At 36.4% G+C, this 14,327-nt stretch overlaps 1 protein-coding gene across 1 annotated transcript in view; it reads left to right on the forward strand.

Annotated features, from left to right (window-relative positions):
• Positions 1-14,327, forward strand: part of ADAMTS19 (ADAM metallopeptidase with thrombospondin type 1 motif 19) — a gene marked incomplete at its 3' end in the record, with an annotated part of 285,099 nt that overhangs the window by 229,292 nt on the left and 41,480 nt on the right. Inside the window, exon 19 of the mRNA XM_004384305.2 lies at positions 10,509-10,644. Within this exon, the coding sequence (XP_004384362.2) occupies positions 10,509-10,644 (136 nt within the window). The remainder of the gene's footprint in view (positions 1-10,508; positions 10,645-14,327) is intronic.

The raw sequence follows: 14,327 nt of genomic DNA on the forward strand, positions 1-14,327 counted from the left end.
AGGGTCTTCACCTACCCACATCAGGGGCCTGAGGACTGGTGGCTCCACCCACACCACCTAGCCACCTGCAATAGGGGCCCAAGAATAAGAGGTGCCCTCCAGTCCTTACAGCCAACAGCACTGAGTGCTCATAGTCCAGCTGCAAAACCCACCCATCTGCACACTTTATGGAACAGGGACATGCCTTCCTCCTGAACACTCAGGGGCAGCTGTCAGCCCCTTGCCTTGCTCAGAGTGTGTCCTCCTGCTGCAGCCAGATGCCTGTGCCTACACCAATCACCCATGCCTGTCTCGGACTGTAAGTGAGAGCCTACACCACACACTTGGTGCCTATCTACCAGGGCACATGAGCTGAATCCGTACAGGAGTGGGCAGACTCCTGAGCTAACATACCTAATAACAGATCTAACCACCTGGTGACAGGACATTAGGGCTTCAAAGGTGCAAATAATCAAACTAGCTCATACAAGCGGCCTAATTGGACATATCAAAACAAAACAAGAAGCTAGGACACAGTAAGGAAACACAAAATAAACACAACTTATTGATGGCTCGGAGACAACAGTCAATATCAATCAAATCATGTAAAGAGGCAATCCGTGACGGCTTCAGCAAGCTCCCAAAATAAAGAATCCAGAAATTTTCCAGAGGAGGAAAATTTCTTGGAATTACCAGAGGCAGAATACAAAAGATTAGTATATTGAACTCTTCAGGAAATTACGCAAAACGCAGAACATGCAATAGAGGAAATTAAAAAGATTAGAGAAGAGCATAATGACAAATTTAACAGGCTACAAGAATCCACAGAGAGACAACAATCAGAAATCCAGAAGATTAACAATAAAATTTCAGAATTAGACAACTCAATAGAAAGTCATAGGAGCAGAATTGAAGCAATGGAAGTTAGGATTAGTGACATTGAAGATAAAGCACTTGACACCAACTTATATGAGGAAAAATCAGATAAGAGGATTAAAAAACAAATGAAGAAACCCTCAGAATTATGTGGACTCTATTAAGAGGAATAACCTGTGAGTATTGGAGTACCAGAACAGGGGTGGATAACAGAAGATACAGAGAGAAATGTTGAAGATTTGTTGGCAGAACGCTTCCCTGATATCGTGAAAGATGACAAGATATCTATCCAAGATACTCATCGAACCCTATATAAGGCAGACCCCAAAAGAAAGTCACCAAGACATATTATAATCAAACTTGCCAAAACCAAAGATAAAGAGAGAATTTCAAGAGTGGCTAGGGATAAACGAAGAGTCATCTACAAAGGAGAGTCAGTAAGAATAAGCTCAGACTACTCAGCAGAAGCCATGCAGGCAAGAAGGCAATGGGATAACATATATAAAGCCTTGAAGGAAGCAAACTGCCAGCCAAGAATTATATATCCAGCAAAACTGTCTCTCAAATATGATGGCAAAATTAGGGCATTTCCAGATAAAAGAAGTTTAGGGAATTTGCAAAAACCAAACCAAAATTACAAGAAATACTAAAGGGAGCCCTCCGGTTAGAAAATCTGTAACATCGGATAAAGAGTATGGCACTGTTTTCAATAAATAAATAGGCATCCTGCAATTGCCCTTTTTCATTTTTGTTTTTGTATTAGAGGTTGAAGAGGCAAAGGAATAAAGATTACTTCAATATAAAATGTAAGCCGAGGAAAGCGTTTAATTCTACCCCTTTATTTTACAGATGAGGTAATTGATTCTAACTGGTTAAATGGATTGCCATTGCTCACAAAACCGGTTAATAATGCCAAAGCAATATTCTAGATCATGAGACTCCTAGCTTCCATTTGTCCCGATGTGTATCAGGAGCATAGTATTTGAGTGTCCATTTCCACTTAATAACAGACTTTCTACAGCTCTATAGTAACAGATTCTTCTAAGGCAAAGGAAACACCATATTCAATTATACAAAAGTATAATATATATAATTTAATATTATAATAAGCACAGTATTTCAAATTGCTCTCTTGATTAAAAAATTTATTGGTTATCCTTGCTACAATGGAATTTTCATTGGCAATGTTTCCCTGGGCCCCATTTTCACTATGTGACTTGAGCTCCTCTCAACATCTTGTCCTCTTCTGCTGGTGCCGGGGCCCCTCTCACTTAAGGGGCTCTCTTCACAAAGGGTCACTCATTCTGCTATCCTCTATCCGAATAAAATAAAAAACACAAATAGAAACTAACACATTCAGATTGAAAACTTATGCAGTTACAATTTTCTATTTAATATAACTCAAGATTCTGAGTCATATCCACAATCCCACTGACCAGCCGCCATCATGTGTTGGATTTGGGAGAGTGGAGAGATGGATAGGTTGTTGGTTCCCGTGACAGCACTGAGTGGCAGTCATGGAAATCTGTTTGCATTTAAAACTCTAGACAGGAAAATGTTTGTCCCGTGAATTTTATTATTATTCTCAGTTTCTTTCTCTTTCTTCTGCAATGGTGGTCTAATAGAAGCTTCGTCAGAAGTTAGACATACAGAACTTGTCCGTCTTAATACGTAAGCAGTTAATTTAGGATCAGAATCTCTCACCAAGTAATTTATGCACACTGCTTCCTAGAAGATGTTTTGCTAGTTGCCAAACCTTAAAGAAGAGAGGTTCATTACAAATTATTTTAAGGAGCCCTGGTGGTACAAATGGTTAAGCACTCGACTGCTAACTAAAAGGTTGGCAGCTCAAACCACCCAGCGGACCCACAGAAGAAAGAACTGGTAATCTGCTTCCATAAAGATTACAGCCAAGAAAACCCTATGGGGTGGTTCTACTCTGTCAGATGGGGTTGCTATGAGTCAGAATCGACTGGACAACACCCAAGAACAATAAATTCTTTCAGTTTTAGCCAGAGATTCCTATAGGAACTATTAGATGTTTTTAAAGATAACTCCCTAGTTATTAACATGAGTAAGTTGAAGTACATAGAGATTCAGTGACTTTACCAAGGTCACATAACCCATTGGAGTGTAGTCAGGATTAGAACCCAGGACTCCTGAGTTCATTTCTTTCCTCCTAATCACATCTTTCAATAGCAGCCTAAGAAGGCTTGATTTAGTTCTTTTCCACAAAACAGAGCATGCCCTTTAGAGTTTATTAAGGTTTTCTTTGGATTCAAAGAGATGTTTTATGTTCTGTTAAATAAGAATTTAGATATGTCATTATTTTTATTTCAAGTGGGCTGTTTTGTAAAATAGTCCTTCTAATTATACATAACCTCTATATGATTAGCTCTTGAATAGATCTTCTCTCCAAATATGTTCCATTGTGTTTACTCAAAAGTTTTCAATTATCTCTGACTATGTTAATAGGGTGCATATTCATTTCAATGCCAAAATATTTCTGGGCTTTTGGATATTATTTTCCTTTGCAGTTCATAAAGTGGATGGACAGGATTTCAAGAATCGCATCATTTCTGACTTCGAATCGTTGATTTTATAGCCAGAAAGAGCTTTGTAATCTTTCAGCATATTCATGAATTAAATAAGAGTAAGTTCAAAGCACAGAACATTGGAAACAGATTCATGCAAAATGTATCTGTAACAGCAAAGTGGAATAATAATAGCACCATTCTACTTCTCAGGAATATATTAAATAAGAACAAAGTATCACAAGGCAGTTTAAATTTTCAATGTTTGACATAAGTTATTTTTCATATTCTGTTCTAAGGTATCAGATTGCCAACAGTAAGTGAGAAAAATAAATTTAAAAAAAGATTCCTAATGTAGCAAATTTTTATTATAACAATCTTTTACGTCAGTATCTCAAACTTTTTTTAATTGAGGTAAAATTATAAAATTAACTGTTACAAAGTGTACAATTTAGTAGCACTTAGTATTCAAACTAAGTTTTAAAATATTAACCCAATGTAAAGTTAATTCATTATGCATTTTCTAATCAATTGTTAATACTAGTTATTCCCGTTTAAAAAAAAAAAGAAATCTGTTGCCGTTAAGTCGATTCTAACTCATGGCAACCCTATAGGACAGAGCAGAACTGCCCGATAGTGTTACCAAGGAGTGGCTGGTGAATTCGAACTGCCAGCCTTTTGGTTGGCAGCCAGGCTTTTAACCACTGCATCACCAGGACTCTACTAGTTATTAGAAGATATGAAAAACCTAAGAATCTCCTTTAAGAGGAATATTATTTTTAAATAGTCAATGATAATGGTGTTCTCCACTGAATTTTTCCAACAGGTTAACATGTGCACATGAGTTATCATACACTTTCCATCACAGTCTTTTAAATTCTAATGATAGTTCTAGAAAAATTTGAATAGATATATCATTTCATATTTTAGCATTGGCCATGAAAATAGCCCCTTTATCTTCAAGCAGCTTGAATTGTATTTGTGAAATAAATATTTACCTTGCATGGAGTTCTAAAACGTTTTACAATTCTTTGAAGGAATATTAGTTTTTTTAAATTTATTTTGGATATCAGAAGTGTAGATCAGTTTGCTATAAAGTTCTTTTTGACATAAAAGATTTGTTTTATGTGATCTTAGTTTTCAGAGGCACTGCAGCTGTATCGTTCTATAATATCCGAGGGATGTATGTGGAATCAGCATTAATTGCTCTACTCTGAATTTGACTCTAGTGAGTGAATGGAGTCCTTCAGTGGCACAAACAGTTAAGCTCTCTGCTACTAACTGAAAGGTTGATGTTTCAAGTCCATCCAGAAGTGCCTCGGAAGAAAGGCCTGGAGATCTACATCCGAAAAATCAGCCATTGAAAATCCTGTGGAGCAATTTCTACTCTGATTCACAAGGGCTCACCATGATTCAGAATCAAGTTGATGGCATCTGGTTCGGTTTGGTTTTTTACCCGGTCAATTAATGAAATAAAACATAGAAAAAGGACACCAAAATTAAATAACTCCTTTTGAAACAAAGAGTTAAGCATGCTTTTTGGGAATCCTATACGGATACATATGAAGAAAAAAAAGCAACATTTCAGATTCATCACATCAGTTCAAGTCCTGTAAGCACTGTAATGTTGTATCTGCTAGACATGGCTTTGCTATGTCCAGATTGTAAAGGGACATCCATGCCTTTCGGTCTAAGTTGAGGATGACATCACAGTGTTCAAATGACTGTAACTTTCAAAATCCTCTACAATTTATTTGACACAAAAAAACATTTTTAAGAGTTCAGTTTGGTTTTGTTTTTCCATTATAGGTATACTGTGCATGTACCAAAGAAAATTTGAAAAGGAAAAAGAAAATAAATGTCATTAACTAGAGAAAATGCACCAAAATATTTTCCCCCAATTTTCTATTATTTTATTTCAATCATATTGATGTAATTTTGCATTCTACTTCCTTTGCTTATTTTAATAATATAAACATTTTACATATGAACATAAGCTCTTTATAAACTTAATTTTTAATAGCTAAATGATAATCCATTAATTGGATTTTTTATAGATAACAATTCCCCATGGTGGTTCATTTAGTAGGCAAATGATTTTTTACCATTTTAAGAAGTACAGTGTTGACCTTGACACACACTGGAGAAACCCTGAGAGTATGATCCCTGGACACCCTTTTAGCTCAGTAATGAAGTCACTCCTGAGGTTCACCCTTCAGCCAAAGATTAGACAGGCCCATAAAACAAAACGAGACTAAAGGGCACAAAAGCCCAGGGACAAGGACTAGAAGGCAGGAGGGGACAAGAAAGCTGATAATAGGGAACCCAAGGTCAAGAAGGGAGAGTGTTGACATGTCATGGGGTTTTTAACCAATGTCATAAAACAATATGTGTATTAACTGTTTAATGAGAAACTAGTTCTGTAAACCTTCATCTAAAGTACAATAAAAATTAAAAAAAAGAAATTTGATCCTCTGCAAATAAGCTAATAAATTTAAAAAAAAAAAAAGTACCGTGTTGAGATGAACCTCTTAATACAGCAAACCATGAGACCTTAAATTACATGCTTATATTTCACTCATTAATTCACTTATGATTACTGACTGAGCTTCCGTTTCTTCTGGGAGGTTCAGTGATGAGTGCTTACTGGTTGCTTTCAGAGAGCTCACTCTTAGTCTAGTGGAGGTCAGATAATAATAGTCACCATACAGAGTGACAAGGGGAGGTACAGAAAGCCTTCCAGGCTGAGGGCCTAGCAAATGCCTAGGTGCCAACGCACTGAGGTTAAGGAGAGCATGTATTAATAGGACACAAATTATGGGGACTGGGGAGTGGGAGGTGATTTGGTCAGAAAAGTAGAAAGAAGCCAGTTCAGGAAGGTCCTTGAGTATTATGCTATCACTCAAGTTCAATTTAACTTGGAAGTTATGGAATCCCATTGAATTATTTGTATTCAAGGAAATGACAAGATCAGATGGGATTATATATTAGGTCTTGTGAACAATGCAAAAGTAAAATTTTATTCCTCAAAATAAAAATGAAATATTTTAATACTAGGGGCAAACCCTGAGGGGAAAATATTTTACAGAAATGTAAAAAGAATGGCTAAAAAGTAAATGATATGACATGATTTTGGAAGCTGTTCAACTTAAAGAACGTAGGCTTAAAAAATAATCAGCATTTTACATGGTTCTAAGAAGTACTCAGAGAAAAGTCTTTCATCCTCATAAAAGCATATTTACTTTTGGTTCACATACTGGCCATTGTTACTTCAGTTAAAAAATAAAACATTTAAAAGAAAATAATAAACAAAATAATATGCATGTATAGTTTCTGTCTTACAGAGCTCCACAATTTTATTTAAAAGTTTGGAATGTCCAGTGATAGAGAGAAAATCTCAGTTGTGCATATTGAAACACTGAACCCATCTCCAAGAATGTGCTTCAGCATTTATGATGCAAGTTTTAGAAATGTGATCTACCTGGATAGGATATAGTTTTATTGAAAATATCCATTTCGTGGGTGAAATACAGAGCATAGTAAAATGTGAGCTTATCTTTGAGACTGGAGAAAAAGGCACACTTAATATAATGTCTAGCCTTTCTAAGTGTCTTCAGTGAACAGAGTTAGTAAATAAAAATTACCCTTCATTTTCAGATTTTGCCCAAATTTGGTAACGAGATGAGTGTGTAGTGGTTCTTTTATTTTATTCATAATTGTATTCCAAACTTCCAAACAGATTTCCCCATGGCTGTTTTAAGGGGAATGACCCAAAGGCGAAGTTAATTGGGTCATTAATTGCCATAAAGCAAGTAATTCACTGTCAACAGTTTGCAGCTACTCATGGTTCAGGCAGAAGGCCAGTTACTTCATCACTTTCTGTTTGTCCCTAGGTTCTACAATATTGGATGCATTGTAAATGCTGCTATTAGATGCTAGAATGGAAATTTCCTGTGTTGGCTAGGACATAAAAAATATATAAAAGAAAAAAGTGAAACAATAACGTTTCCATATGGCTTTAAGATTTTAGTTGTATTTTCATAGGCATAATGTGTGTCTGTAGTTGAGCAATACATTTTTTCCTGATTCTATTATTTTTGTTCAATGGAAGTAAAAAAAATAAAGTATAGCTAAGCTTCTACTATCTGCCAAAAACTTATGATGTGAGCTTCCTTGCCACAATATAGATAGAAATATTCCAGTTCATACTCACATACCTTCATACTTACACCACTGCTACAGTGCTCCCTAAACAGTGCCGATAACCTATATTCCTTTTGATATGTCAGTACTTGTACTTTAAAAGATTTTTTTTTCAGTGTCTCAATATGTTAGTTCTGGACTAAAATTAGATATTTTTTGAGGAAAGAAAAAATACAGTATAATTAGCCTAAGATATTTATTCTGTGACTACATATATGTTCACAAAAATTTTCTGGATAATATCTGTCATCTTTCTGTGTTGTAGTTGTCAAAGAGCCATTATTTAAATTAGTTTAGGCAACTACATCTGTTTGTGGAAGTGTTTCATGACTATGAATGCTTTAAATTAGATTTTAAAATGAACATTTATATTTCATAAAAATAACAGTTATTTTAACCTTTTAGCTATGCATCATCTAATGGAAAAATAATACATATGTTAACCTTATCTGAAATTTGCATTATATCTATTTATTTTATGCATCAGGTCATAAAGGAGTACCTAAAGCATAGGGAACCAGGAGGAAGTTGACTGAAAATATGTCCCATATTTTATGTCCCATATATGTCCCATATTTGACATTTAAGTAATGGCTATCTGGTGAGGCCAGTGTTATCTATGTGGAAACATGAGCAGAAGTGGCTTCTGATTCTGTTTATTTAAAAATGATTGAAGTTATCGAGTATTAAGCACTAATATGATAAGTCTAATACCACACCCCACCTTCTTGTAGGGAATCCTACAAAAGGATTGCCTGGACAGCCCCTAAATGTTCACCTGGGGAATACGAGGCTGCCTTTCCTCTAAAATTTAGCATTAGGTTGCATTGCTACATGAGTTGCACAGGTCAGACTAGAGAGCTTTTGAGGGCGTAGCTCCTACATTCAGTTAAGCAGAGTATGCACTGCATAAAGTGGCCGAGGGAACTGCAATCCAGCCCAGGCTTCGTTTGCCAAACCACGTGTCCTATTGTAGGGCTGCCTGTGCATGGAGAAAGAAGTGCTGTTTTCAAATTCGTCTGCCTAGACAACATGATTTATTTTTTCTAATGCATCTGCTCTGAGGGGCACCTTTTACTAATCTGCAGTCTAACAGACGTTGGTTCCGAGGTGCTCCCCATTGATGGCCCACAAGGATCCCTGGTAGTGCAATGGTTCAGTGCTCGCTGCTAACCAGAAGTTTGGCAGTTCGAAGGCACCAGCAACTCCATGGTAGAAAAGACCTGGCGATCTACTTCCGTAAAGATAACAGCCTAGGAAACCCTATGGGACAGTTCTTCTCTTTCCTCTAGGGTTGTTAGGAGTTGCATTCGACTGGACAGCACACAGCAACAACAGTGCACACTTCTTAAAGTGTCATGAAGGCCCTGGTTGGAGGCAAGCCTCTTCCCACTCGAGGGAAGGTTCTTGTTACCTGCCAAGAACTCTGTTGTCTGTATTGAGCTTCTACAGAATACATTGCATTTGATCAGGGGATAATTTGGCCAACATTGTGCTCTCTGTTAGAAGATATAACTGAAGATTCAAATGATTTCAATAGCGTGATATGCATTAAGGACAGATATAATTGTTAGTTAATTGACACATGTATATAGTCTTTTTTTTTTTTACATTACAAATTGTGGTGGGAGTATGCTAAAGGGTAAGAGTAAAATCAAGGAAAGATCCTAAACCTATATTTTTTGCCTTCTACTTGGTCACCCCATTGTCTCTTCCCAGCCTCTATTCAAATCAAAATAAAAATATATACTCCAAAATTATTAAAAGTAGTTCTCTCTCTATATCCCTTTTTTCTTCCTTCCTTGATGCCCACCTACCATATCTGTTCATTGAGTGAGAGAGTGACCTCTCTGCCACCAGCCCCAGGCTTTCAAGTTTGGCTGACCAGCCTGAACACTCTGAGTTCCTAATTATCATTGCATGACCAGTATAGAACCCCAAGGAATGGGCTTTTCAGTGTGACTCAAAAGACTTGTGATTTCTTCTTAATCCTTTGTGACCCATCTGGCTTCACAACTATTGGTTGATTTAATTATTATTAAATAATAAGGTAAATTAGATTATTAAATCATATGTAGATATTTGTCTTTCTTACAGAAACTAATTTTGTATAGAAATTGTGTAAGAATTTTGTAGAGAAACAGATTTGCACATATTTACTAGACTTTTTTGAGTGTAAGATGACATAATAAAAGTCTTGCAAGTAAATGTGCTTATAAGGCTGTAAGCAAAATGAATACTGCATGCAAATAGTCATTTTTACCTATTAAGAAAGCTCACTATATACAGACTTATACCAGAGAAAGTACAAAAGCAGGTTGCCTGAAATCTGGTGAAAGGCGAGACAAGCCCAATGGCTTTTCTTACAGAACATGACAATCGTTAGGAAATGAGGATTTCTAGAATGCTTGGGGTCTTTATCAGAGGCAGTTACATATAGGTTGGAGTTATCTGCAAAATAAGCTTGCTTTCCATAATTCACTATAGAGCAATGATGTACAACCAAATGATGAAATCTGCACACATGTTTATGTACCCCAGGAAAGCCCATTAGTGAGAGTAGACTCTTGAGGTATTATGCAAATACAGCTTTCCACCATATATTGCTAAAAGATGGCTGTTGTCCTTTATAACAAATTTTTCAATTAATACCTTGTAAACCTATGTTGCCATGTTTACATTATAATATAAAATTCCCCATTTAATTTCTCCTCCTGCAGGAGAAAATCACCATTAATTTTCCTTGAGCCTATAAACCTTTTGTTACATAAAATTATAAATAATATCTTCTCCATTGAGCTAACTTAAATTAGTTTAAAATACCTGTGAAAATTGTAACAAAGACGGTGAACACCTACTAAATCCATTTTATAAAGGCATATAACATTTCTTTATATGCTTATTTGCTTTTTTCAGGAGAAAGGAAGACAACAGTATCCTGCACAAAAATTATGAACAAAAACAACAGCATTGTGGACAACAAGAAATGCAAATACTTAACCAAGCCCGAGCCACAGATTAGAAAGTGCAATGAACAACCATGTCAAACAAGGTAACCCCATTCAATGAATTGTTAAGAATTGTTTGTCCGTTAAATATCTGGTTTTTAAATGACACTTGGATTATTATTGAATTTGCATCTCCTTAAAACAATGGAAAGAGATATGTACCTAAATGCAGATCTAAGAAATCGAGAGAATAGGCCTAATGGAAAGAGTATTGGAGCAGGATTAACTATGCTATCCACAGTATGAAAACAACCACTGGTTTTCATACTGGGACAAGAAGGAGAAGGATTAATTTGAATTACTTGGTAAACTGTAGGTCGCCTTTTCAAAAATCAGGCTATTTCATTGAATTTAACTATTTCCCTTCTGAATTTTCTGAAATGGTGTGTTAGAACTTGCCAGAGGTGATATAAACCAAAAAAGGACTGGCCAGGACCCAGAACCCAGGTAGAAACAGTGGGATCAGTGTGGTCCCTTTGGTTCCTGACGCTAGATTGTCATTCCCTCTCCCAGAGGTCCCAACGCAAACTGCTCAACAGCTGATCTCTGATCAGCTGATTCCTGGCCTGGGTCTTATTTACTGGATGGATGCTTTGGTCCCTTCCCACTTCCTCCAGAGAGTATTAGGGAATACACTAGGCATGAACCCATGAGTCAGGGACACAACAGAGATGCTGAGAAGCTGAGAGTGGGGTAGAAAGTCTAAGTAATTTATTATTATTTGTTATAAATAATAAATGTCTTGCAAGTAAATGTGTAAGATAAAATAATGTAAGTGACACCTTGGCCACTGAAAGATAAGGCAGAGACAAATGAGTGGATCTGGGAGTAATTTAGGCTCCCATCACAGGGTTCTTGAAAATCTGCCTGCTTTTATCTAAAAATTGATCCTGGGCTGGAGCAAGACTGAGCCTCAGTGTCAAAAGTTCTAAAAAAACTTTTAGGGACAGGATGACAAGTACAGTGTGAGGCTGGGTTGACTGTAGAGTATGGAAGCAAGACTATTCACTCTAACCTTACACTCAGGGATTTGTTGAGGCTCAGTGAGTTACAGTGTAGTTGTGAGCTCTTAGACAGTCAAACAGAGAAGTCATCTTCCCCTCACAATAGCCCTGCAGTGGAACCACAAATTTCAACATCCAAAGACTCAGGTTTGCAAAGAAGTTGTAGCTATGTAGCAGTCTATAACTAATATAATCATCCACCACAATGAGCAAGTTATAGAACTGCTCTCAAAGATAGATGAACAAAGTTAAAGTTGCCAAATAACTATATTTTCTGCTTTTGTATCTTAATCTCTTTGGGAATTGGTGTCATCCAGGTAATGCTCAGTCCTTCTGGTTTCTCTTCTCCCCTGCCTTCCCCTCTTCTGATGTAGCACTTCATCCTGAATTCCCTCTTTTTCTGGCTTATTGCAAAACTCAGTTATTAAGCCCTACATGTCTGACTCCTGCCATGTTAGCAAGAGCTTAAAAGAATTTGGAAAATCATTTCTTTCTCTACATAGCTGGAATTTTAAGACTTGCTTTTCCATAAATTCAGTGTATTTAAGATACTTATTATCAACTTTCCTTTCCTTTGCATTCCTGACCTGACAGTCCTATCTCCCCAGGCAAAGATATGCTACTAGAAGATATGAGAGGGAAGAATAATAAGTAAAAATAGATAGACAGACAAATAGACAGATGGATAGATAGAGCTAGCTAGCTGCCCTGGAGTCCATTCTGACTGATGGCAACTTTATGTACAACAGAATGAAACTTTACCCAGTCCTGCATTGTCCTGTTGGTCACCAGCATTTTCAAGTCCCTCATTGCAGTTATTGTGCCAGCTCATCTCATCAGTGGTCTCTCTTGCCCTTGCTGGCCCTCTACCTCACCAAACATGCTGCCCTGCTCCAGCAATTAATCCCTCCTGATAACATATCCAAAGCAAACAAGTTGGACAACGTTCTGTTGTGATTCATAAGGTTTTCATTGGCTAATTTTTAGAAGTGGATTGCCAGATCTTCCTAGTCTGTCTTAGTAGGGACACTGCACTGAAACCTGCCCAATGTGGGTGACCTGCTGATATTTCAAATGCCAGTGGCATAGATTCCAACTTCACAGCAACACACAAGCCACCACAGTACAACAAACTGACAGAGGGGTGGTGGATGATATGTAAAACGAAGTGCAGAAGAGAAAAGTACATTAATATATTTTCAATAATATTATGTACATTGCACCTGCCTTGCTATATGCTTTTCAGCCTAACTAATAAGTAGGTGAACTGATAAAGTTTTTCTATGAGGCAGCGTAGGAATCAACAGGCAGGGTGAACTAGGGAATTACTATCACCTACAGTGAGGCCTTTGGGACCTTTCCAATTATGGCTGGACAGATATATAAGCAGAGAATTTGGCCTTTGCCCTGCATCCTTATTGTTATTACTATTCCTAAGAATATTTTTCCCTTTATTTTGAACATTAATAAAAAATTAATATTTTAAATATTAATTTACCTTGTGTTTCATGATTTGTTAAAATATTTCAAAACATCCCCCAAAAACCCACCCGTTGCCATTGAGTTGATTCTGACTCATAGCAACCTTATAGTTGGTTCATACGCCATATATTTTTTCCATGTTAAAGAAAGAACAACAGCTTTTTCTGATACATCAGGAAACTTGCATGAGCTATATTTGTGGACTAGAGCATATTTGTCACATCTTGGTCTGTGAACAATCAGAATATACGACACACATTATTTATTGTTCATTCACGGATCTCAATCAGCCATTTCTAGGGAAAATGGCTCAATAATGACTTGATAAAATGAATAATTTTAAGAGGTCAGTACATTTCTGAGTGAGAAATTTTTGCAGCTGGAGACTGGAAGTTTTTTGTTTCAGAGCTTATTATCTTCGCTCTCTTGGAAAGGGAGGCAGTATATTTTGAACTACCAAGAGGCTGTGTCAGTGAGGTTAACCAAAATATTGGAAAGTAAGAAATAGACATAGGTAGTTATAAATAGTTATCACAAGAAAACTTTCTAAGTCTTACTGGCAACAAAAATCTTTATCTCGCCTATCTTCTTTTTCCCTACACGAATAAAAACCATTCTAATTTCCATTCACATTTATGGAAAAGGTTATCAAATGGACAGATGAAACCCCATGTGCCAAATATAAAATATATTGATTGACTAGTAAATACTTTCCCAAGAATAAGGACTATTATGGATAAAAAAAAGACAGTTCAAATTAGATAAATTACAAAATACAGAATGTTTTCTCTTATTAGATTATATGTTAAATTTTATTTTTTATTTTCTGAGCAGTTTTCACAAGGAGTAGAAAAGGGAACTTTTTATCATGATACGAAGGAGATCTAAAACATATTTTATTTCAAAAATATGAGATTCCATGAAATAGCAAATACTTCTGTTTTGAGTAGTATCTTCTGAGCTCCATAATTCAGTGGAAAGGTAATAAGAGATGGGTTAAAATTGTGCTTATTGCTTAGATATTCTTGGGCAGAAATACGAAGCCAAAAGCATACTAAATTTGGAAGATAAATATTCACTTTAGGGAAAATCCAGTTGGGGACTCCAAAGCAAAATGGTAGGTCTACATCATACTTGATAGACCAGACAACAAGAATCTTGACAGAACACAATGGAGTACTATGCAACGAGAAAGAACAATGAATCTGGGAACCATCTCATAACATGGATGAAACTGGAGG

This window comes from Trichechus manatus, unplaced genomic scaffold, assembly GCF_000243295.1.
Source record: "Trichechus manatus latirostris isolate Lorelei unplaced genomic scaffold, TriManLat1.0 scaffold00121, whole genome shotgun sequence".
NCBI classification, from domain to species: Eukaryota; Metazoa; Chordata; class Mammalia; order Sirenia; family Trichechidae; genus Trichechus; species Trichechus manatus.